The sequence below is a fragment of the Plectropomus leopardus genome, chromosome 9 (genome assembly GCF_008729295.1).
Source record: "Plectropomus leopardus isolate mb chromosome 9, YSFRI_Pleo_2.0, whole genome shotgun sequence".
NCBI lineage: Eukaryota > Metazoa > Chordata > Actinopteri > Perciformes > Serranidae > Plectropomus > Plectropomus leopardus.
The window spans coordinates 34,027,782-34,054,951 of NC_056471.1; the positions used below are offsets into that span (position 1 = coordinate 34,027,782).

Here is a 27,170-nt window from a genome sequence, read left to right on the forward strand (position 1 = left end):
TATAAGACTTGATTAATCCCACCTTGGAGAAAATCACGTTACAGCAACTCAAGAAGAAGCAAAAGAAAAAGTGATTGAGTGATAAACTAAATAAGACAAGATTAAAACACAAATAAGACAGAACAAATATCAAATTATATAGAATCTATGTACAACTTTACTTATACATAAACTGTATGTCTATGATTGACAGCTGCAGTGTTTTACTGGAAAAATACAGAAATATAAAAAATATATTTGCGCAGTATGTCTTGAAATATTGCAGTAGTAGGGAACTCCAATTCCACACAGTATAAATATAAAAAAAATGATATTTATATAATGATAGATGAAAATAGTAAATACACAGTGTATGTTTGTGTAATTTGTAAATGATATACAGTATGATATGCATGTATTAAATATGTATGTATAAGTGTATTTGCATGTCTGTTCATTCTGTGTGATGCCACAATTGCTGCACAGATGCAGATGAAGATGCAGCTACAGTAATATTATTAGCATGGAATTATTTATAGAATTTGGCTGCGTAGGTTGTTTTTGACTCAAACTTTTCCAGTAACTATAGTTGTAAAGTCCAAAGTCAAAATGTCTTGAAAAAAGATAAATGCAAACAGAAAAAGCAGTTTGCTTCTCCATTTACTGACGCAAACAAAGCAGAAATACGTAAATGTTAACACGACCACACATTACATGGCAGTGGGCATGAGAAAAATTACCAATAAGCTGACAAAAAAATTACCTAAAATTGGCTTAAAAAGAAAGAGAGAATCATAACAAAATGAAAACAAACTGGAGAAATAAATATATAATTATATATATAAAATCAGGCAGGCTACAAAAATATATATATATATATTCTATATATATATATATTCTAATTTTATTTATTTATTTATTTTAGATGTTTTTTCAAGTAATATCCTTTTTTTTACTCTTTTCTTGTAACTTTTATTTAATTTCTCGCTAAGTTTGGGCCTTTTTTTTGTTATGTTAAATCAAGACAATTGGCTTGGGTTTAAAAGGGTTAACTTAATTTAATTCAAATAGATAAACTCATTTCCCCCATCGAATCACTTAAGTGAAATTGAGAATTTCATTTGAGGATATTTAATTTCTTTTTAAGGGTGATGACGTCATAAAATGTGAGACAGGCGTTCAAAGCTTCATTTGAAAGCGTCAAATGTAACATAAAGTGACATGTGATGCAGCCCTCGCAGGTTTGTGGCTCTGCAGCTTGTATAACACAGAACATACTTTGATCAACAGTGATAAAACAAGAAATGTCCATCCTCGGTTCATCGCCGTCCGCTCCTCGCTGCACTTCACATGGAATAAACCCTCCTGTCACTTATTGAGTTATGGAAACCGCGGCGCTTGTTAGCCCCGGGTTCTTCATTTCCTTTATTAGCTGTGATTGCAGCCTGCAGAGAATTATGCAGATTGGCTGTGCAGGTTCCTGCACATGCATGTTGATCAGCTAATAAAAGGGAATAAATGCATACATGTGCCACTTCATGTCCACGGGTCATTTGCAAAGCAGCTCGCCGTTTCAGTGGCGCTGAAAAAAGAGCGTGTGTTGATGGTGCGGCAGCAAGAAAAGACTCTTCCAGTGGGATCCCACTGATTCACACTTGAATGAGGGAGTCGAGGGACGGGGGAGCTGGAGGAGGAATCATGTTGCTCCTACATGCACGACTGCGAGGAGGAGATTGCTTTTTTTTTTTTTTGAATCAGAATATGAGATGAGAGCGAAGCAGCGCGTTGTAGTCTGCGTGTGTGCAGAGTAAATCTGGAGGACTATGTCTCAGAGAGTCTCAGTCTTTGAATCGAGAGCAGATGTCTGTTCTCGGCCGTCCGCAGGGAGATGCTTTTCTCTTCGTTACGTTACTGCAGCTGTGTCTCAGTGATGTGAGTTTGCTTCTGTTGGTTCGTGTTGGGAGGTTATCAGAGTGCAGCCAAAGAGAGGCTGACAATGTTGAAAAATCAAACCCTGAACGTCCGAACACACAGCAGGTGCATCATTCCTCAGATAGTTTTCACACTTCTTCCAAATCAAAGCAAAAAGATCAAAAGTAAAATTACAAACAGCGAGGCCCATCACGATAATTATCCTGCGTATCAAATCTTTAAATCTACTACTGAACATGTCCGCTTACCTTATACCTGCACTTCATTGTTGGCAAAATGTAAATTAACCTAAATCACTCTAATAACCATATTCCTACATAAAACCTACCTCTGCATAAGACCATATGTGTGTGTGTGTGTGTGTGTGTGTTTGTGTGTGTGTGTATATATATAATTAACCTGCAATGCTTAGATAAGAAAATCAGTAATTTTTCAAAAATCTTTTCTTTTAAAGGTCTTTAAAAGCATTTTAATTGAAGTTGCTGATACCTGTAGATACAAAGTTGTCTCAAAATAACAATAAAATCGTTTATCCCAATGATTTCTTTAACAAAATATCGTCCAACAAAATGAATTGCAGTGACAGACCTTCAAACAGCATCACATACACTCCAACAACCAGAGCAACTTCTGTCTTCAGCCTGGAGGATGCTTCTGCTCAAAAGTTGCCCTCCAAAATAAAAGAAATACCTTTAGCGAAAGGTGAAATTATGTCATTTTGCTTATTAAAATATTTGTTTACTTGGTGTGTTAAAATTTAAAATGTCTTTGCTTGATTTTAGTCAGCTAATGGTTTTGTGTCAGTCTGCGACGTCAGAGTGGCTTTTTTGTAATGATTGACAGTGAAAAATGTCAGTTAGTGCCGTATTGACTGATTTGTGTTCCCTTGATTTTCATCAGGAGGGCTTTCAAGCAGCAGAGCTGTGAAATAAAATGAACCTTGATGTGTTTTCAGCTGCTACAACAACATATCTTCATTTATTTTCAGTTTGATGTCGAACAGTCAGATAAGAGTTAAAAGAGAGCAAACTCTCTCCGCTGAGCTTCGACTCGTGCTCGTGCTCCAAAGGTCAGGACATTTCAATGCAGGGAGATTTCTTTTGAAGTGAGCACTCTATTCTGATCTAGCAGAGAGATGCCGAGGGCCGGAGGAGCTTACTGCTGCTGTTGCTCCTGTTTTGGATCAGAGAGCCTCTGAGCGGCAGCTGGAGAAATGCTACATGGCTTCTCCTCTTTCTGCTGCAGTTGTATGTGCCATGATAGCGTTATTTTACAGGGTTGACGAGGATCGCCCAAAGGCACAAAGGATGTTTGATCAGGTAATAAGTCTCAAACAGGCACTGCAGGAAAAAAAATCTTAATGCTGAGCCGTCTGTATGGTGGCTATACATTTTAAAAATGATAGCCACTGCCACAGATGTTGTTTTAATGCACCTTTGTTGTAGATATTTATTCAGTCTATTGTTTACGCATCCATCAGACATGGAGGTATATTAACATTTATCAGTCCCTGCACGATTTCATGGGATGTCTATAGCTGTGATTCCACCAAGCAGGTCTGTTCACTTCAGTTCGGCACACGTTTTTTTTGGGTTTACATTGTTAAAAGTTGTGGTATGGTACCTTTGGAACAGTTCCTTACCGTCCCCATCTTTGCCCCCCCCTCTGTTGGGGTACCTAATGCACAGATCTGCCACTAAAAGGTGGAGCTAGAAACACTGCAGTCTGTTGATCGGTCAGTCAAGAATCAACACTGACAAATTTTTCATACATTAATAAACCAAAACTATGAAATGTTAAGCCACTGTTTACACTGTGACTGTTTTTTATGCATTAGTAAACTCTAACTATAAAATAAAAAAAATAAAAGGATGTTTCACAGCGTCTCGCAGCAGCTGAAGACTGAGAACAAAAGGATTTAATTCACTGAGCCGACTGCCGACAACTTTTAAGGTCGAACGTTTACTTCTAATGTTGCTCAATGCATGAGTTGACAACAAGAATCCATCACCACACCTTAAATTTCAATATTAAATATTCATCCTTGACCACTCCATCTGTTTGTAGTGTCTAAATATAAAAACTTCGCATTGCGTTTAGATCATGTTAATTGCATTTTGTCTAATCCTCACGCGTTTCAAAGGTAATGTAATGAAAGCTTTTGTTGGAATTGGAGTTCTGCTCATAAAAATAAACATTTCTCAAAAACTAAATGATGCACACAGTTCAAATAACTTGCGGATTGCTGTTGATTTTTGCATTATGTATTTTGATGACAGATTCAAACCTCTTAGCGGAGGTTGTACCGATTTTACGGGATATGAAGCATTTGAAGAAACGACAATAAGCAATAATACAAATGTAGGCCCTGGTTGACCCTTTCTGTTTCAGAGTTCAAAGGGTTAAACAGCTAAATAAAATGCATTAACCTGCATTATTTGTCTCAGAGCCGGATGAACCAGCTGACCAAAACAATGTCTGAGGTGTTGGGGTCCAATTTGAGCCAAACTGTCACATAACAGAGTCTTTTGATGTATCGTGTGGGAGTTGAACACTTCTGGCTTTGATGAATCCCAGAGGATTTTAGAAAAGACACTGCAACAAAAAGCACCTCACAACCATAAAGACCCCACCCTGTCCCCCCTCAGGTCTGAGCCAAGGACACACATGAATGGACTGCACCAATTTCCACCATCACCATGAGGGTCATTTTAAAGATGCATAATAACAGAAAATCCAGCCCAGTTCTTGCTTTCTATAGTATCATCCTTTTTTACTGGAGAGGAATAAACACAGGTCAGAACGTGCACTCGCCCTAGAGGAGAGCCATGAAATAAAACATTTTTCTGCGTGTACTGCAGCTATAATGGCTGCACTGGTCATTTCATCGCTGCTTTGAAAGAGCTCCTTTTGTCTGAGTCACTTTGCCGCAGGCTGCAGCCGAGCAGCTCGCGTGTGTTGTTAAGCTGTTGATGGGAACAAGAGAGGACATGAGGATGTCGCGTGAGCCTCTTCTATTTCTTCTTTTTGGATTTTTTTTTCTGCGCGGTGGCACAAAGGTGGCGTGCCTCTGGGAATGCACGCTTTATGCTGCAGATGATATTTTTTTTACCTTTTTAGAAACATGATGTGTGCACACATTCACCTTTATGTCTTATGGAGCTAATTCACCTGCGTTGTTGGCCTTTGCTTGCAGCTCATCCGAGTTGAATCAGAGATCAGATGTCAGTGATGTACTGCAGGTCTAAAGGTCTGTTTCAGAAAGGCTCTATGATAAAAATGATAAAAATGGAGAGAAAAGCAGCTGAACCACCCTGACCGACTACTAAAAGCAACTGTGGCAGCAAAAGTGGGATCACAACTGTCCATAAAGACACGTGACTTTGTTCTATTTGTTGTTTTTGTCATCTTTATCTTACTTATAGCTTAAATGTTGTTTCTTAGCTTTTTTTAATAACCAAAGTCGTAACCATTGAGACACTGGATTGGAATATATTGCCCACCCGGCACCTTAGCAGGGGCCAGATTTGGCCCGCAGGCCGTAAGTTGAGTATCACTGCCACAGGCCTTCTATAGTGTATAAAGTCTAACGGTGCGTCTGTGTTGATGTTAACCGGAGAGGCCTCAGCTTCTTCAGGTTAAACCCTCACTGTACTCACCTCTCTGTGTTCAACACAGGAGTCAAACACTGACTCAGACCTGCTGTGGTGTAAATAATGACTCATCACACACCTCCTCTTCAGCCTTTGTCATGATCACAGCAACCGATGTAACATAAGGTAACAATTATTGAATGATGGAGTCTCACCTGATGACAGGAAGTGACTAACAGAGGGACTGTCAGCACTGAAGGTCACATCTGAGATAAAACACAGAAAGTTGTTTAGTGTGTCAGCGGAGCTAAAAGAAGCAGAGTCAGGTCAGCTGCAGGATTTCTGTCTTTAGCATGGACCTCCTGCAGGGCGGGAAAGGTCAGCCTTGCCCTCCAACTCTATCTTCACTCACATCCACCGCTCCTCCTGCCTCCTCTCTGTTCTCAGCCTTCTCTCATTTGTACTTTCTGTCATCATGTTTTCTCACTCTGTGTCTACATCAGGGTTGCTCAACTTATTTTGGTCTGTGACCTCATTTTTAGGTACTATAAATATGAATGACACCAGAAGGTAAAGAGCTGTTACCCTCACATTGGAGCACAGCTAATTCAAAATGCAACTCAAAATGCATTGTATTTTTTATTAAATACATTAATTAATAAAATTAAAATTAATTTTCTATATTATTTATAAGTATTAATGGAATGTCAGTGCGCTGAATTAGCCCAAGAAATATCATGTAACCCAGTCGACTTAAAGAACGATATATACACATGACCTCCATGTTTGTTTACTTTAGAGTGTCACCAACATGATGCCAAAATAAGACTTGGGTAAAGTGATAACACCTTTTTTCCACTCCACTGTGCCTACCTGAGTGAGTTTGAAGAAAAATAAAAAACTTCAAAGATGACACATTGTAATTTACCGGTAGCTTGCAGTTGCACTTTTTGAGTGGAAGAGGCACAGTCCTGATAGTCATCAGCTTGCCAGCCCATTGAGCAATGAGGCAAAATGTGCGTCGTTGGTAGCTTTATCCTCCAATCCGTAAATCCACCAGCAAACTCTGCGAATCCCAGGCGGTCTGTGCTCAGGAGCCGAATGCAGCACATCAGCCAGATTGTCGAGGAAACCGTGGAGTTCTCAGAGCTTCTCAAAGCTTAACTGTTAGTTAAGTTTTGTTGCCAAATTTTGTAATGAGTGTCAGTATTAATATTTTTTTTATCATATTCCAGTGTAGTGATGAGAATTCAGGACCAGCTCAAGCTGAAGCTGGTTCCAAATTGTCCGATCCATTGAAATTGTGTAATTACGAGTTTCTTCTTCACTTATCAGTGCTGGCATTTTTTGTGGACAGCTTCCCATTTCAAAACAATGCTGTCAAACTGATGCCTGTTCTCTGCTCTAAACTTGCAACAAGGAGGAGTCGTGGCAGAAAGAGGAAGATGCGGTCCAATGCTCCATCTGTGCCTAGAGTGAGCTCTGCGCTACGAGAGTGTGATGCAGTGTATAACCGAATGGTATATACAGTCCAACGGCACTCCTTATGAATGTCCAGCTCCAAAAGTATAAAACCGATTTGTGGGGCATTTGTTTTAATTATGGCAGGATGTGGGAAACCCTGGGCTTCAATCCCAGGAACTTCTCTTACAGATGGTAAATACATTACTTTATCATAATGCTGAAAACTTGTTTAGTCCTACTTTTTCCAAAACTTAATCCACCATCATTTTATCCTCTCGTCTCTCATCCTCTGGTAAAACATCAGAGTGGCTGAGTAGGGAAATGTGAGCGTGCTGCGTGAAGCTTAGCGCCCTGACATGACAGGACTGTTGAGTGTTGAAGTTGTGGGAGTTTGGCTGCGGTAACTGCAGCTTTATACACACCGGAAAGTCAGCAGAACGTCAAACAGAACAACCGTCCCACTGCGACTCCAACCGGTTTTCTTCATCCTCGTTAAGAGACGACAACACAGACTCGTATCAAACTTTCTGCAGCCTGTAAGTGCCTTTTTGAGCCACAACAGGACAAAAAGTTTCCAGAGCAGGACATCCAGGTCGACACTCTTTGAAAGTGCTGCCGTCATTAAAGCTTTTCTTGCACTTTCAGACCCCTCAAAAAACCTGGAGTAGCACCCGAGGGCTCTTAAATGCAGACGGGTCATTGTGATGTCAGGCCAGGAAAGGACAACAGTGTCTCTCTGATCCGATTGCTTGTTTATCCTCAGACTTCTTTGTTGAGGAGATAAAAGTCAGCGTCCACTGGGAGCGTCTTTGTCCATGGTGCGCCGGCCTTTTTGTCACTTTTTTTTCATTGTAGTATTCCCAAAAGGAGCTCACAACGTAATATGTTTATAGTTCAAAGAAATAAGCTTTTTACTTTTATCACTTTGGGTTTTCCTTCAACTGCTTAAGAGAGGAAAGAACATTGAAGGGCTTTTGACAGTGTGTCCACGCTGCTGCCTCAGACTTCATTTGCTGATATTGATTGAAAGGCAATCAAACAAATCACTTCATGCATGAAAATGCTTTTATATAGAAAGAACTCTTCTTGATACAGAGCTTTATCGGAAAACTTTAGCTTGGTTCATCTGAAAGGACAGTTTATAACATTATTAAACAAAAATTGACTCTGTACCAAATTAAGAGTTAAGTTATGCGTGTTGCAAAGCTTATGTTATCAGTACACACAAAATGATATCATCCGCCGCCTCTTAAATCATTTCTATTTTTTTCTTTATAATTAGGCTCAGTAGAGTATAATGGTCACCATTCTTAGCAACCATATCCTAAAGACAACATCTTGAATAGTTGCTCCATTAAAAAGCTTTACTTGCAGTTAGATTCATGCACATATATTCACTTGCTACAGTTAGTTATTATTCATTATTTTTTTCTTAATTTGAATTTGTATCAATCTGTTTGTTTGTTGGTTTGTTTTTTGTGGCTGCTGTTGTTGCTGCTTTTTTTTGCTTTTGTTGTTTGCTTGTTCTGTTTTCTTGTTTCTATTGGTTGCTGTCTGATTTTCAGAAGTACTCGTAAAAAAACAAAAAAACTTTGAAAAAAAAGACAACCAACCAAAACCACGTTCAAAAGCCTATTGACTACAAGACAAAAGAATGTATTTATCATGCTTTAGGATTATGATATCATTAGATGATACTTAAATGTATCCTGGTTTCACAGACGATGAACAGTTTTTGTTTTTGTGGTGCTACTTTCCTGTTGCACCGCCCACATGCAAAAATCAAACTGAAACTCACATGAGACACCTGAGGTAGTTTGTCTCGTAACATGCTGAGAACTTTTATGCCTTCGAAAGGATAAACCCTTTGGGTTTTATTGACCCCATTGATTTCCCTCTTGTTGGTTCAGCCAAACACTTTCAGAGGCAGAGACAAACGCGGCGGCGTCTATTCACCGGATCACATTGTTATGACTCCTGTCTGCCTTTTGTGTGGGTTTGTTTCATTTTTTGGCATCTTGCAGGTATCACACAATGACATGTTGCATTTCCAACAAATGACATGGCAGGCTGGAAAGGTCTCTTGATGACATTTTGTTGTCGCACAATGCTCCACAAAGAAAGAGTGGCAGCTCATCACCGTGTGGCTCCAGGAAAGATAGTTTCGTGGCTTTCTGTCGTATTTCTAAATTGTCTTTGTCCTATTTGTTTTAACCTTGACGTATTTGACTGTTTTTGCGTCAAGAAATACTTTCTTGTGTGATTTTCTTCTCAAGACAATGTTGGTTCAGTAGACAGCCAAAGATTATCTGTCAAGGAGTAATTATGATTTATTTACCTGCTTGGGTTCAGTGGGCCTCGTTCAAAAACATTGCGTAAGCACAAATCGGTGCTTAAACCACTCATACTCACTCCCAGTTTTTATTTTAAAATGCACATATGTTCATTTGTAGCCAGCTGGTTAATTGGTAGCCTATTAACAGGTGTACAGGGTGTAAGATTTGGATCTACCTCCAAGCAGGTGTTAAAATGTTATATTTAACCTTTCTGGAAGAGGCTGCAGCCTGTGACTTCATCAGAGGCTGATATGTTTGAACATGTGTGAAGAGAGCAACGAAGGGCTTATCAGCTGTTTCTGACTGCCGTTACTGTCACAGACGCTCACTGTCAGCAGGAATAGACAGTAAAAATGCCGTTTTGATGATTATATTGACTTTTTACTACAGTTTCAAAGTGAGGAAATACAAAGATGTCTGTTTCACTTAAACGTCCCTGCTTAACTTTCAAAATAAAAGCCATCTGACAGCATCTCTATGGACAGAATCCCATCAGTTGCTGATCGGAGGCATTTCATTTTGAAATATTTGCAGGGCCGTGTTGTCGGCCGTGCAGGAGCTGCACGACTTCATAAATGAGTGGAATTTGCGACGCAGCAGCGACAACACTGCATGTGTGAACGCCACAAGCAGGAAACACACTGCAGCCCGGGGAGGCTGCAGTCACGCACTGCTGGCGCGTGCTGTGTGAAACGGGCCGAAAAACATTTCTACGCACATATCAGTATACGAGGCCAAATGGACTCACCTGTCTCCACTTTTATGCCACCACTTCCGGCTCATGAATGTGACCAGTTTGTCTTCATAATCTGAACTTTTTCCGAATCAACCAGAATATATGATGGCTAACTCGGTGACCTGCTTTCTGTTTTTGCTCAAGAAGCACGTCAATTATTTCCAAATCATAGTTTCAGAAGAGTTTGATATGGATTTATTCATGAAACTGGCCTCTGAACAAGCAGCAGACATCCTTATTTATCACACTTTCCCCTCGCAGCCGTACAATTTACAGCAATCATTTTCTAGAATTGTCGACTTTGCCACAGAAGGTAAACAGTCGTCTGCATGCGTTGTAATTCCCCCCTGAAGCCACGCTGTGCCTTTTTTTCCCCCACAAACAACACGCTGCACTCGCTCTGCTGGTGCTTATTACTCTGCTCACACATAAAATCCAGGCGGCTGTCGGAGGCGTAATCTCTCTTATTTAAACTCAGCACCGGGAGGTGTGTGTTTATTCGCCTGGTTACGTTACTGTTTTCATAGACTGTTAAAAAGCTGTGATGAAAGAGCGTAACCTTGTGTTTACTCGACAGTTATAGGGAGCCTTTGGTTCCACATGCTGTGATGTTCTCAATTACAGACTTAAAATGAGCGCAGCTGTAAAATACTGTGTTTACAGAGTGTGTGCTTATCATGGTGTGGTTAAACTCGATTATTTAGTGCTTTAGGGCACACGGCCAGCGGCTCTTTGTGCGGCTGTGTCCAAAGATTTACAGTTCAGTGTGACTCTTCAGAAAAGCACTTATTCGCTAAATTGTGTGATTATTTTATGAGCTAACCAATTCTGTTTGAGTTCAGTGACGCCTGATAGTACCTCTGAACACTGTGTTCGATCCATTAACGTTTCCATATCCATTTGACCACTTTAAAGCCACTAGTTGACATACTATACATCCACAGTTTTTTCTTTGGCCAGGTGAATACAATGATATTCAGCTCTTCTAGGGTGTTGCGATGTAACTAACAATTAACACAAATTTAGCCAAACACCAAGAATTCTGCATAAACTTGAAGTTTTTTTCAAATCTCTTTTTACTCATAGATAATTCTCTTTTATAATAATAATAATGTTTTAATAAACAAAGATCCTGCTGTCTCACCTGTTCGGAGGCCCAGAAAACCCCATATTTTATACAAATTTTAGGTTGATTTAGGTTTGATTGATTTGATTTTTTAACAAAAGCATTTTTAAGGTTTTTTTTAATATCTATGGTCTTTGTGAGCCGTGTCCTTCGTAGCGCTCTTCTCCAAGCGCTGCGTTTTTACCCAAACCTAACAGATCCAACCAGCAAAGGTAATAAGAAGCCTACCGGCCAATCAGAGAGAGAGTAGAGAAGGTCATGCTTCACCATCCTAAGAAAACAAAAAGCTTCCCTGTTGTCTGGAGATGTAAATCCCTGCTGCGCTGAGCTGATGCGCCGAGTCAAGCCAAGCCAGCACGTGTATGGAAATAGACTAACAGTTTTCCACAGGACAGGACAGCTTGCAAAAGGTGTTGTTTATCTTGATAACATGTTTGAGCCTCAGCAGCTCTCAGTGACTGTTTCTTGTAATATTCCTCCGACTAAACAAAGAGTGCCAAATATCTCCATATCTGTCTACGTTGGCCAATTTTTATAGAAGAAAAGCACCACTGAAAAATGTATTTACACGTACTGATTTTTTTAAAAAAGGGATTTGCTTTAGTAATTAAAACATCTTCAATATGTCTCCAATGTGGCTGTAAAGCAGTGAGTATTCAGCATGATCGGCGTAATCAGTCAAACGCAACCACTGAGATTCAGTTTTAAAATACAATACTGAGCTGAGTGCAGCTTTATGGTTAAACACACAGCACACGAGTGCGATTAGTCAAAAAAGACCAAACATTCACTGCTGCTGCTGCAAGATTTCAGCTTTGTTTAACTCATCATGAACAAATATCAAACCACCGTTTCATATGTCTTTTGTAACGCTGTGTTGTCCCTGCCTGAAAGAGATCTCTACTCTCATTGAGGCTTGCCAGGTTAAATAAAAGAAAAATAAATATTCCTCACAGTCCAAATTGATAAGTCTCTCCAACAGATTGTCAACCTTCACATTAACCTTTTGAAAACTGATCAATCTTAAGCATTGGAAGAGAAGCAAGTCAACAAAAAAGGCCCAGAATTAGCAAGAAACTAGTTGGGCTTTTTTTTTTTAAAAGACAGAGAATAAAACTACCAGAAATAATCGAAAGATCTAAACAATAAATAGATTTTAATGAAAAAAATGTTCTGTAACACAATTGTTAAAGAAAGAATTAAGAGAATTATACATACGTACTTAGTTTTCTAGACTTTTTTTTGATAATATCAATCTGATAATCCTCCCCAGCTAATTTTCAGATCATTTTATCATCACCTTTTTACTAATTTTTTGTGCGACACTTCTTGTGCCAAGTTACTCAGTATTTTCCCCCGTTTGTGTAAGATATTAAACCAATTTTCTTAGGTTTCAGAGGTTTAAGTGCCGCTGGTAGGCGGCACTTAAACACATCACAAGCTAAGTGACATCGATCCAGGGGTTGAGGGGTTAAATGAATCTTCAGACACGCTCATAGAGTTGAGTTTCAGTGACAGCTCCTGGTACTTTTTGTAATTTGAAACAACCATGAGCTGAGAGAAAATGACTCGGTGCCTGTGATGAGTGTTCGTCCTGACTCCACTCGGCCAAAAGTTAAGACCGCTCACGCATTTTATCCCACAGGGTGAAACATTCTGTTTAATTTCCTACAAAACTCGAGACATTCGAAGAGCATCCAGAAGTTTAGAGAGGACATCTAACCCCTCCAACAAAAGTTTGTAATGACAGCGGAAGGAAATGTTTGTACTTTTCTGAGCTAGATTTACTGCATCCTCAGGCCACTTATAATGTTTTCTAATGAGTTTAGTTTATTTTTTGCTGAGTCATGGTGGCCAGGAGAGGACGACTCTGCAAGTTAAGGCGAGACTTCACTCTCCCCTGCAACAAAAAAAAGTTTGTCAAACTTCCTGCCAAGTTTCTTTGGCACATACTTTTGAATATGAGGAGAGGCTTTCTCACATTCCTACTTGTATTGGTTTATTTTTTTATCCATCTGTCCACCCTTCCATTGAGATATTATTTAAATAATGAACATTTTGGATTGATTAAATAAAATGCCAATTATTATTAAGTGTATTCTTTTAAGTAGTGCTGCAGCTAACATTTTTTTCATTGTTAACCTTTTGAAGCCTGAGCAAATTGGTTTGATTTCTAAAAAACGTGAAGATGGCAATGAACATTTTTTTAAAGAAAAGAGGGGGAAAAATACAACAAACACAAAATGAAAAAAGGGCAAATTACCTGAAATTTTTTTTAAAAAATTGTAATTATTTTGTAAAATAATTGTAAGTACACCTGCGATGATTAAAAAATTAGTTCTCTGGAAATGTTTACCCAGCTTTAAAAATAATAATAATAATAATAACAATAATAATAATAATTGCAAGTCTACTAATTTCTTGCAGCTTTCAGGATATTTCTCACCACATTGCCCCTTTTTCCATGTTTTTTTTTTTTTTTTTGAATCAGCTCTGTAGTTTATCTCAGACCACGTCGTCGACCTCATCCTGACACTGAAACAGTTTCATTATTCCCATCTCGTCTTGTGGCAGAAAAAGGTTCAGCGCATCTGAAACATCAGAACAACAGTGTAAAGTGATTCATCCCGAGCTCCATCTGTTGGCTCGGAGAAGAGTTTCTGTCGGCATCTCTGAGCGAGGGGAAAAAAGCTGATTGCTGACTCAACACGGTGATAAAGCAGCGGCAGAGAGAGGGAGGTGAGCCAGGGGTTATGATGAGAGAGAAATGGAGGGCAAGGAGAGAGAGGAAGTGTTGAGACAGAGCGGCAGAGGAGGTGTGTTTGATGGCGAGTTAATGATCGTTTGGGGTCACGGCTGGTTAGCTATACGATACACTCTGCCGGCAGTGACGAGAATGCGTCAGAGAAATTGCAAATCAGCATATTTAGGATTTCTGTAACTTCCTCTTTGGAACATTATGGTTTATAGATTTGTCATTGACAGGGTGGACTCGCAAATAAATCATCCACAGGCTCCCATGATCATCAGGGAAGACTGTTAACGAAACTCTGAGCAATTATCCAGCCGTCTAATTACAGACAACATGTCGGCGTCAATTCTGTAGTTCGCCCTCTGCGGTTTAATGACCGAGGTCATCTGTAAGAGACACGCAGCGACACATTGTACAGTCGCCCACAGCAAGGACTTCAGCTCACCTTGACAGGATCATACAAGATGCAATAATCACAACCACAAAACTGCAGAAAATGACCTGAAGGCAAAGTCGTTCTGCTCTTTACAGAGGAGAAACATGCCCCGAGTCAGCGTTCAGTCACACGGTGATGATATAGAGCGTGATATATGTGGTCACCGTGCTTACACTGAAGACAATGTCCATCGATATCATTTAAAAGGGGTATTTAGCTGATTTTCAACTAGCTTTGTGTCATAACAAGGCGAGCCCCTGATATGTGAGAGCTACCACGAAAGAGGGATTTCTGGGAGCTGATAGTCCACGATTTCACAGAGGAATTGTGGATTCAAAACTTCCAGATGATCCGCTTAACTTTGAAGAGTTATGTGACGCAATAACAGCTCTTGTAGCTCCTGCTGCATCATGAGGGAGCCAGTTCCTACTGACGAGCACATGGACATAGCATCATGTGACCTAGAAAAGATAAAAAGAGTTTCCATTGTAGTTTTGCATAATATAGCTTTTTCCAATCCTGTTAAATAAAATACAGTTAGAAGTCAGATTTATTAGTCAGTTTGAAGTTGAGTTGAATGATGAGTTTATTAAAATCACCAACTACTATTAAAATTCTACCAGGTTGCTGCTGATGGCATTATTCAATTCCTGCAATGCATTTTTTTAACTTGCATCAGTCTTGTGTCCTGTCGGCTCTGAACAAGGTCCGCCCATCCTGTGCAGCAGCTTGATCCGGGATGTTAGGGGTTAACCATGTCTCTGTGAACATGTGCGCAGAGCAGTCTCTGATTTCCTGAGTGAGCCTCAATCACGTCTCATCAACTTTATTCTCCTGTGACCCAACATTAGCCAAAAGAAGGCCTCGTAGAGGAACGGCTCTTGGTCCATGTCGGGTCAGCCTCGCCCTGATGCCGGCTCTCCTCCTCCTCTTCGTCTTTCGTTTTTTTATCTCTCCTCTGGTCTGACTGGCCACTTGTAGGTGGAGATCTTCTTGCAGTCGGCTGCATTCAGTCCAAACTTCACACAACTTTTCCCGATGTTGAGAAGTGCTTCTCTGTTGTAGAAAAGACATGCCTCAGCAGAAGGAGCCATGGAGTTGAAAAAACTAGAGAAATATAGCAAAAAAAAGCAAGGATGTGAGGAGTTACTGGCTGCTCCATCTACATGTCGCCGTCGTCACAGCAACCCTATGTAGAGTCAGGCCTGATTTTTTTGGGCCTGATCAAAGCTGTAGCTTTTATGGCATCTCCAGCCGGCTTCATGGCCAAACAACTCGGACCCGTTTTCAAATACCAGCTCTATATTCCCGCCTTGAACAGGCGGTGAAATGTGATGAAGACGTCTTTATTTGTCAGGCTGCTGTTTGTACTTTTGCTCGATTTGAGCCTTTTCTTCTGGAGAATCTGTAATGAGCTGCAGTCCGGCGAGCAGCAGATCTGCCAGATGAAAGTCGTCTCTGCACGCCGTGGTCCTGAGGCTCCTTCCTGCTCGCTGAGTTCTGGTGTCGAGGTGAAGAAATGATGGCCTTTAGTCCATCCTGGCTGAGAAGAGCACACTCAGACCCTCCCTCCTAAATCTTGATCCGACCTCCGAGTCTCTCCCGCTGCCGGCTGTGTCTGCTGGCTGTGGAGGTAATTGACTCCACCCGGCTGGGGAGCTCTTCTCTCTCAGTGGATTTAAAAGTCGTGGGCTCAGTTAAGAAAGTGCCCGCTGTGTAAAGACACACAGACTGTCCTTTATTTTCTCTTCTTCCGGCTGCTGCTGTTGATGCTTTTGGCTGTGAGTATTAAAGCTGAGTTTCTAGTGTTGTTTTAGCATGTGGAGGTGAATACAGTGAGTCAGCCTTTGTGCAAAAGTTCTGTTTTTTAACACTTTTTTAAGCACCAGTTACCTTTCAGCTGTGTCCAATCAAACACTAAAATACCTTAACATTTTTCTCCATATTGTTTGTGTTGTTGTCAGTTGTGCTTCCCCAAGCTTAAAAAGATCTCTCAAATTAGATCTTTCTTGTTTCTCTTGAACTTTCACAAGGTCATACGTGTTTTTGTTTTCCCTCGCCTTGACTATCGTTATGCACTTAATGCTGGTATCAGTCAGAACCTCCTTTACTGATACCAATGGCTGCCGCCCGAATTTGAACAGAAACCAAAAAATTTGAACACAGTACTTCTGCGTCAGCATGTTTACACTTGGTTGCTTGTTACTGACCATATTGATTTAAACAATTTTATGATCGCTTTAAAAGCGTTATATGGCTTTTCTCCAGATTACATTAGGATTTATTAGCCCCCTATGTACCTGGGCGTTCCTTCAGATTAGATATTGCAGCTCTGCTCGTTGTTCCTCATTCTCGGCTCGTGACGAAAGGTGACCTCACCTTTGATGTCAGATCTGTTATAGCAAAGCATTCACTCATTCATTGTCCGTAACTTCTTGTCCTCTTAAGGGTGGCAAGAGAGCTGGAGCCGATCCCAGCTGTCATTTGGTGAGAGGCCCTGGACGCCAGACTATTACAGAGCTGCAACATAGAGACAGAAAACCATTCACGGTTTTTGACCTATCAAGATTCATTTTTGAATTTTGGTTTGAAATGCAATTCAAATCGGATTTCTACAGATGCGTCTTCAGTTCGAACTTCGGACCCTGTCGCTGTTGCTAGGTTGACATATTTCAGATATAACATGCAATGTTTGCATTGCGTTTTTGTGTATCTCTGAATGCAGCACTGGCCCGACTTATGAGTTCTTTGATATTTGATAATTGATCCTATGATCCCGTCAGAGCTGATCAGATCGATGAATGAGAGGAGCAGCGGCTGCAGAACTTTGAGACCCAGCAGAAGACTTTGTGTGGGGAAAAAAAAGATTGGCTGTTTTTTCTGTGATCTTGAAGCTTACATTAACAGTTAGCAGAGATTTGAATCATCGCAGTGAAAGGCGAGGATTTATTCACTGTGAGCAGGAAACAGCTCTCCAGCTCATATATTACTGTGTGATAAATCATGTTTTAAGTCTTTTCTGTTTGTTTCTTTGAGAGGATGATAGAGAGAGCAAGAAAACCGAAACGCCAAAACAAGTCTCGTGCCGCGGGGCTTTAAAAACTCTGTTTGCAATATATTTTATACATCCCACAAGAGGTGATAATCGGTGCATCGCCCACTACTTTACTTTAGATCATTTCAGTTTTCTTTTCACAGCAGCTTTGTCTTCACAAAGAATTTAAACTCTGCAGACTTTAAGGTGCGTTGTTTATAAGGTCACTCATTCACCTCACCTGCATCCACACGGACTTTACCAACATCATAAACCTCCCCCATCACATGTTGTCCTCCTCTGAAGGAGTCTCGCTGTGTGCAGTGTGCTCCAGCAGGCTGATGGGAGAAAATATTTTCTCTTTGTTTCTGAAGATCGCAGTTTGTTCGTCCACATTAGTGTGCTCGAAGCGTTCCTCCTCAGCTCTTTGAATCTGCCCGATGATCCGCGCTTCTGCCTCCCTCTCCCGGGACGGCATTTTAGCTACAGCCTTGTGGATCATTTGCTATGAAGGTTCAGTGTTATCTCAAGGTACACCCACACACCCCCACCCCCTCGCCGCTCTCCTTCACCGCGGCGCCTGCCTTGTTTGATGGCTCGGAAAGCTTCAAATGTGGTTTGAAGAGCACCCTTCAGCGGCGAGGGCCTTTCCCTGAAAGTGACAGGTTTACTCCCCGGGAGCGTGTGGCGGCGAGGCACTTTCGCCGCACTTGTCACATGAAAGCCCGACCTTGCCGTAGCTCCATAGGTTAATTTGACAGACTTCGTGAACATGCGGCGGTGAGCAATTGATTATGGTTCAAAGAGTCTTTTATCAGGCGCTGGTAATGGGTGTCCGACATCCAGAGAGAACAAGAACACCAGACTCGTCCTCTTGTCTCGCCGCAGAGGGGATGCTCATGTAAACACCGAGAGGCCTCTGTGTGTGTGTGTGTGTGTGTGTGTGTGTGTGTGCGTGTGTGTTTGTGTGTGTGTGTGTGTGTGTGTGTGTGTGTGGCAAAGCAAGCAGGTCTCTCTTCTGGTGTGTCCATGCGTGTAGCGATTGTCCACGTGCAGACATTTCAAGGTTTGAGCTCAGCAGTGAACGTAAATACACACCTTGGTCGAGACTGCAGCAGTTTGGTTTTTTTTCAGGAAAAAAAGAAATCACCAAAAAAAATTAAAGACAAAAACAAAAATCCCAAAAAAAATTCAAATTTAATAAAATTTAAGAAAAATATTTTCTTTAAAATGGCCATAAAAATGACTGAGATCTGTAAAGAAAAACCCAGTGTTTTTTTCCTTCAAAGATTGCCAACAAATTTTAAAGAAAAAAAAAGCCATGTAAAATTGTATGCCCCTCCCCTAAGCCAAAATAAAAACAAAAACAACAAAAACATAAGTTCTCAGATCTTAAAAAAATTTTGACAAGCATCTGCCTGTCTGTACCACCCCTTCCCTCTCATAAATAACAAACAGTCCCTTAGTTATATTTAAAAATGCAGTTCCAATCTTGTTCTGAATTCATTAAGTTTTAAAATAATATATATTTCAAAGAACGATAATATAATGATGAAAAAGAACTGAAAAGGAGTATCAATGGTCGTTTCAGAAAAAATATGGTCTTTAAATTTTGCCTAAAAGTCATGGGAATATATTGGTAAAAATGTGTACTAAACCTGTTGTTATGCTGTTGCTGTTTGTGCCGGTCCCCACGGCAACAGGTCAAGATGTCCTTGGTTGCTCCTGCCAACATGTGAAAAACAATCCCCACAGTCACAGCTTTGTTTTCTCACAGCGGGCGTCTCTGTCCTCTCCGTCTCAATTTTAACTTTTCCCGTTGCGTCGTTGTTTTTCTGACCTCGTCCATCTCACTCGTCTTCCCCCATCCCCTCTGTTCTCTCTGGTACGGCTCACCTCAGTCCTCATCCATCCTCATTTTCTCTCTCGTCTCCTGAAGCTTCTCTGTTTTCTACTGTAGTTGTTTTGTTTTTTTTCCCTGCTGGTCTGTACAGCGCACGAGATGAAAATGAGGAATCTGTGCCTTTAATCTCCTCCACAGGGCCGTCATTCATGTGTAACAAGAACATAGATGAGAACATGAGAGAAAATGCTTTCAGAGAGACAGAATTAAATTCTTCAAAGAGGCCAAAGGTCACGGTCTTTACGAGTTTCACCACAAACTCACAAGTTCTTTGAACGTGTTTATTTTATATTGCCTCTGAGACGGCAATACCGAAGCAGGAGGTGTTAGGTGTCAGTCCCAGTGACCGTGAAGGCCTTAAGGGAATTCAATTAGATTTGGCACAAACGTGCACTTGGACTCGAGGACAAATTTGTGGTGACCGTAGGTCAAACATAAAGGTCATTGTGACCTCATCTGTCTCAGTCTTGGGATTGCAATATCTCAAGAATACCTTCAGGTTTTTGTTTTTTTTTTTAAATTGGCACAAACGTCCACTTGGAGTTATCAATAAACTGATAAGATTTGGATGGTTACAGTTCAGAAGTCAAGGTTACTGTGACCTTTCAGCGGTCTCATTCACATGAATGCAATATTGTTATAGACAAAAAGCCTGTAAGATGGCACCACTGTCGTGTACTAGAGAAACATAATATGTTTAGTTTTGGAAGTTTTGTTAGCTACTATAATCTGAAATTGATGTTTAAATGTCTGCATGGTCTGGCTCCTTCTCTGATCGATGAACTGGTGAGAAAGAAATCAGGATTGTAGTCGACTTCACACGCAAATCTTTGGAATAGTCTACCCTCTGAGCTAAAAATGCAAAACAGTTTAATTGCTTTTAACAAAGGCGTGAAGTCATTGCTGAAGGAGAAACAACTTTGTTCCCACACGTAAAACAGCGACAGGATCATGTATGTTTAGTCTCCTCACAGCCTTTTTATATCTGTATTTTATCTACCATTTAAAATTATATTGTATTTGTAATGACCTATATTTCTTTTATTTTCTTCTTCTTCTTTCTCTGTATTTTAACTTGTAATTTCCAAAAGCTTCTCATGGACAGGTGTTGCAAATTAGCATTTTGCTATAAACACTCAAAGCAGTGCATCTGGGACTTGAGCATGTCTGAAAGTAACGGCACCAATGTTACTGTATGTCCATGTCAAAGAAACAAATAAATAAATAAATCAAAGAAATGGACTTTTTTAAAAAGTTTAAAAGTTGATATCTGAAAAAAAAATGTCAGTTAGGAACAACAAATAAGTCTATTAACCAAAACTGTGTCTCTCTCCTCCTCCAGGTGCCATCGCCATCCTGGTACCGGAGCTGGACCTCGTCATCTCGTTGGTGGGCTCGATCAGCAGCAGTTTCCTGGCGCTGATCTTTCCTCCGATTCTCCAGATTCTAACTTTTCACACGGAGGGCCTGTCGCCGCTTGTGACCATCAAGAACATCATCATCAGCCTCATCGGGTTTATCGGGTTCGTTACGGGAACGTACATCGCCATCCAGGAGATCATCGAGCGGAACATAAAGCATGTGGAGGACTCCACGTACCTGGTCCAGTGATGACGTGACTGTTGGCAGGTGGACGAAACACACCCACGCCATGTAGGAACCATATTAGGGCACATTTTTATTTAAATTTTCTGTCCTACGATTTGCTGCTGTTGACGTGGCGGCCGTTTTTAGCATTAATCTGTCACATGTAGACGCAGTACGGATACGTTGTGCTTGGTGTTACTCATATTTCATCAAGTCCAGAAATTTAGTGCAATTGAATGATAATTAATATAATTATGATGAAACCGAAATCATTCCTTCATGTAGGAGCTACCCTTAAACGATGTTGTGAGATTAGAGTGATTTTAGAGGTAATGAATTTATTGATGTTTAATCAAACTACCTCACAAACTGGTATCCATTTGTTCTGTCCAAACATTTTAACGTCCGCATTAGACGCTGTTGCTGAGATCATGTGGACTTGTTACCCAGACAGCTTCTCATTTAGAGCTTTTAGAGATTCACCTCCCACCACCTCATCAGAGAAACAAATCAACTTTTTTTTTTGCTGCACTTTGATTTATGCCTTATGTAACGCCGCATCACTTTGACATACACAACACATCACATAAACTTTAAATAAGTAACTGTAAGTAATTAAGTAACTGTAACACATTTATAGCAGATAAAAGATTTTTAACCAAACAATAAAAATAAAGGGTCGAGTTACTGAAACTGTTCTGAACTGAAAACTAAGACCTCATTACAGAGATTTCCAAAGTCAGAAATCCTATTTTATCTCAGTTCAGGATGCCATTTGGGATTATTTTGTATTCAGGAACATGTTTTCTAAAAATGAACACAACATCTCAAGAGCACCATGTGGGAATTTCTTCAGATTTTGGCACAAACATCCACTCCGACTCAACAATAAACAGTCACATTGTCGTGAGCGTGATATCTCATGAACAGCTTGAAGGAGTTTCTTCAAAATTTTGCACATACGTCCACTTGGATTCAAAATTGAACATATTAGATTTTGGTGTTAGAAGGTCAAGGTCAACATTTACTTGGACTCAAGGATGAACTTATTAGATTCTGGTGGTCATAGGTCAAAGATCAAGGTCATTTTGTCCTTGTCTGCCTGACTCTCATGATCACAATATCTCAATAACACCCTTTAGTAATTTTTTATTTTCAAATTTGGCACAAACGTCCTCCTGGTGCAATCTGTTCTGTGCAGCTTGACGCAACTGCTGTCCACCTTTGGCGAAAATGGACTCAGAGCGTTTTTTCCACTGAGCCGAGCGTGGAGCTGCATCTGCAGACACGCTCTTAGGTGCGCCCGGTGGAAACACGAGCATTGTCTACAACATCTGCAATCATGGACCCGATGGAATTTAGTATTTAGCTGAAGGATACATGTGTAACTACATCAGGTTTTCAAAATGCGGTAAAGAAGACTGGCTCTCACAAGACCAGCCCACCGGGAAAACTTCAAGACCCACAAAATGGAACATCCGTCTTTTTTTTGTCCGTGACAGAAAGCTGCAAACCTGTGTCAAGACTTCACCTTCCGGTGCATTCTTATCAGAAATACAGGCAGTCTAATGCCAATTGAATAATTAAATTTCCGATTTCTTTAGATAAAATTGGAAGCTTGACAAAGGATAAAACACAAATTTAGGAATTGCGTCTGTAAAAGGAAGATTTTTTAAAATTAGGACGGGATGAGCACTTTGTATAATTTTCTGTAATGAGGCCTTAGTCCAAAATACAGTAAACACCCTGGATTCTGTGGGAATTGTGCTTTTTCAGCTTTGCTCATCAAATCCTGACAAATACAGCCAAAGAAAAACGCAGATCATAAAGTCCAAACTTTCAGCTGAAGATCCTGAAAACCCAAATATTCAGGAAAAATGCTCCTTTTATTTTTTATTATTTTGGTTTATGCAACTCTTTTAAAAAAGAAAAAGAATCGAAATGATGTAATGCTGGAACATCTGGATCAATGAAACTCAAAGGGAAAACATACAAAATTTAACTTGTTTATAATGAGATGAAAAACATTTACATTTTAATTTATGGTGTAGTTTTTTACTGTTTCTTGGTTGCTAACAAGAAACCAGGATTTGATGAGACTAGAGATTGATGAGCACAATGAAAATCAGTAAAAAAAGAAACACATTTACTAAACTAAACGCAGAAAAAAAAATATCAGACTTTAGAAACTAAGTTGTTCTCTGTTTATGTAGGAGCTATTCTGTGCAACACTTTTTTTCTCAACTTTAAAACTTGTTTTTGTCGATCTGATATTTTTTTATGTGTTTTTATGTATTTACTAAATTAATGGTTGGGTACTTTTGAATAGTTTTTTTTATTTAGACTTAGACCTAACTTTGGTTTAATTACAGAGAGGCTCTCCATGTAATATAATGTAAAATGTATGTAATATAAAACACGTTTTAATGAGGAGCTGTAGGTATTATATGAGAAGTCATCCGTCTGTTTTAGCGAGCAGACAGGCCAACACGTTCGCTCTGAAGCTTCTGTCCTGTCGTTTGTCTTCAGTGTTTCTGTGGCAGTATAAAGACGGCGTGTTATTTTATTATCGACGCTGGTGTTTTATCGGTGGTGAAAAACTGAACGCTATGAGCCTTATGTGTAAAGGATTTGTACCGGCTGCTGGTTTGAACCGCAGCTGAAGTTGTTTTTGTGTATATACCCATTTGTTGCACATGTAAATGTCTACACACACACACACACACACACACACAAAAGTTAATCCTATTTTAAATACCCAATCTCTTCTTCGCTTATGGAGGGAACTTTATGTGCTAAAATGAGATTTTCTCCAAATTTCACACTGGACACTTTAGAAGGAGGAGATGACGATGATGATGACGATGATGATGATTATGATGATGATGATGTGCAGCTTCCCAAAGACGACTAATTTCACTTTACGTAGGGCTGCAACTGACGAAGATCTTAAAGGGGACGTTTTATGCTCGTTTTCAGGTTGGTGTTTGTATTTTGGGTTTCCATCAGAACATGTTTACATGCTTTAATGTAAAAACAATATCACAAAAATATCTGACTGTCTGTGCTGGAACACCTGTGTTCACACTCTGTTTAACCCTTTCAAACCAGAGCAGATTTCCCGACGAGCAACTTAACAACAACAACAAAAAGGGTAATTTCTTCCTACAAATTGAGCATTTTTGGCTTCGTGTGCACTGAGCAGCTTAAATCGGACTGAACTGGTCCTCAGATGCTGTGTCCAGGTCCTTTATATACATCCATGGGCGGAGTGACAGCCATTTTTAGGTGTACTGTTGCCAGTGTAACTGTGGCACCAGGCTGACCTCCGAATACATTTCTGTATGGGCAAACTTAGTGATGTGTGATTTTGCAGAAACGACCAAACAAACATGTTTTTTTGCGTTAATGGAAACAAAGAAACTGGCTTTTATCACGTACGTTTTCTGTGAAAAGCTATGCACCTGAATTTGTACAAATCTCTCGTTTTTTTCAAAGGCAGTGACAAATGTGCCAACAGGAGTAGACGAGAAAGTGGTCCCAAAGCGGTGTTGTAAGGGGACTGTCCCCTGTCGGGAACTGTGTGAACTTTGAGTCATTTTAAGGTACGTCCTCACCACGTTTCTCTCTGAGTCTAACCACAGAGACGACTTCAATCATGTAACTGTACGCTGAGGACATGAAATCATTGTTGGGCTGTTAATTTAAAGGATATTACACTTATTGCAGAATTCCCAAATATGAGGAAACGTTCCAAAAGAAACGGGGAAATGTGGTTATATTTTGAAAGTAACGGGCTGTGTTCGAAATCATCCACTCATTCACTCACTCCCTATCCACTACATCGTGTATATGATGTAGTGAACTACATCATATACACGATGTAGGGAACGGCGGGAGGAGAATTCGGACACTACACGGTAATTTCCTGAACGTGGTTGCGTCAGCAGATGCGCCATGGTTATTCAACTATAAATACCATCATACTAAAAAATACAAATGTAATGTTCAATCAGGAATGACAAATTTGAATTCTGAAATTTCTTTTATTGATGAATATGCACCACTAGAATATATCCATCTACGCAGAGCCGCATTTCTGCGGCCGGAGAACAGCTGGTTCTGCTTAACACGAAGCTTAATAAGCTTCTCAACATCTTCATCAGTCCCGTGGAACAAGAAACAGAAAAGCATTTATTTTTCTAACACACCGCCAATTGGGAAAAGAGAACAAAACGCTATGATCAGATGTGAGCGGGTGTGCGGGTGTCTGCTCCAGCTAGAGCTGCAACTACCGGCCAGCCCTCGCATTAGCCTCAGCGTTAGCGTTAGCTCGCAGATACAAATAACAAACCGGATGCTTCTCCACCAACAAATGCGCTCGTTATGACAATTCGCAACCCTTAAAAGGCATAAAACCACGCCACTAAAGTATTACACGCATCAAATGTGTATATTGTAATGTTACTTAAATTTATATACAAAAGCGGTGGTTGGTGCGGCGGCCATCGTCTCCTTCTTCTCCTCTTCCAAAACACGACCGCATTGCATTGTGGGATACGGAGCACAAAGTAGTGTACATTGCTTGTTCACTCAATTTTGCGGTGCATTGTGGGTGTTTTCTCGTCCACTACATAGTGGATGAAATTAATCGCGGAGAATTCGAACAACACTACAAAATGGCGAACACACTATATAGTGCACTACATCCGTGACGGGGTGATTTCGAACACAGCCATTGATTGCTTGTGTGAGAGCGTAACATAAAAACAAGAGTTCTCAAACTGGTGATTGTGACACTTTACGCCCTGCTGATGTTTGTTGTAACCATAGTAACTAACAGCAGGATTATGAACCAAAATCATGAAGAAATTAACAAAAGTGGCAACCACATTTCTCTAATGTTAGCACATAGCTGCATGTCGCGGTGTGTGTGTGTGTGTGTGTGTGTGTGTGTGTGTGTGTGTGTGTGATGTAAACAGTCGCGTGTTTGGAGCCGACGACCTAAAGAAATCCATAATGAGCTGATGGCAGTGTTGTCTCAATGGAAACAGTAATTAAAGGTTAATTTTACATCCGTGTACCTCTTAGTTTGAAACTTTTGCTCCGTTTAATACAAACATCCAACAATGAAACATAAATAATTTACAGAAAATAAAGAAAAGCATAATAGGTCCCCTTTAACTTTTATCAGTTAATCAGTGTTTGTTATTATTTTAAGTAATTGTTTCGAACAAAACGTCGTCCTCCAGTGAAACTGATGTTTAAACAGCCGTTTAAAAAGCTGGATCTTACAGATGTTTGATTTGTATTTGATAATTTCATTAAAACAGATAACACATTTTCATTTTAGTGCTCTTTTATTTCTTAATTCCAAGTTATTTTATTCCAGAAATGACAACCAGAAGTCTGCAGATTTCAGTGGGGTTTTTTCTTTGTTTGTTTTTTAATATTGTGTGTATTTTTTTATGATTCCTCTGATGCTGAAGCAGCACTGATCATCTCAGTGATGCAATGCCCCAAAAACAACTTTTTTGAGCAATTTTCAAAGAAGGTAAATAACGGTGCTCTGCCATGAATGCTGTATCTATCTTAATACCATATTATATGGCTGTGTAAAAAATAAATTAAAAAAAAACATTAATTCCTCTCTTTAGGTATTTTAATCTTTTTGTGAAAATATGCACAAAAACATCCAGGACATTTTGAACCCACTTCACACGGAGAGGAAGCCTCTCTGAGAAACTGATCAGAAAATGAAAAAATCCTTCTGTTTTAAACCAGCTGAATGTGAATATTTACACCAAAAAGTTTGCTGGAAACTAGATTCATGTTTAAAAAATGTTAAAAAATTATAATGTTAATGTTAAAAAATCTAATAATAATTTGCTCCTAGTCCTAATGCAGCAGATTAAATGCATGAAGACGCTCGTGTTCAGTGGCCGAACAGTTACGTCGCCGGGGTTAATAGACCGCGGCGAGGCCACTTTGAGTTAAACGGTTTCTCCAACTTGTTGCCAACTTCAGTTTTTCCAATTATTTTAAGCAGACATGTAATTGATTTTCTCAGAAAACATCACCAAGCATTTCGGACCATCTGCTCGTCTACACAACAGGCGTATTAATCCATGCATTGACTTTCATTAGAACATGTTTGTGAAATGCGTAAATCGACTTTTTTTCCAATATTTATGTAAATTTCAGAAACTCACGTGTTTATGTTCACATGCAGAAATTCCAGCCCAATAACGGACCCCGGTGCTCTGAGGCCGAGCTGCGTTTGTTGCCTCCT

General features: G+C 40.0%; 1 protein-coding gene across 1 annotated transcript in view; it reads left to right on the forward strand.

Moving 5' to 3' along the window:
- slc36a1 (solute carrier family 36 member 1) overlaps positions 1-23,444 on the forward strand; it is a 55,195-nt gene extending 31,751 nt beyond the window's left edge. Inside the window, 1 exon segment of the mRNA XM_042492810.1 lies at positions 20,634-23,444. Coding sequence (XP_042348744.1) covers positions 20,634-20,902 — 269 coding nt within the window. The 3' untranslated portion in view covers positions 20,903-23,444.
- The last annotated feature ends 3,726 nt before the right edge of the window (positions 23,445-27,170 follow it).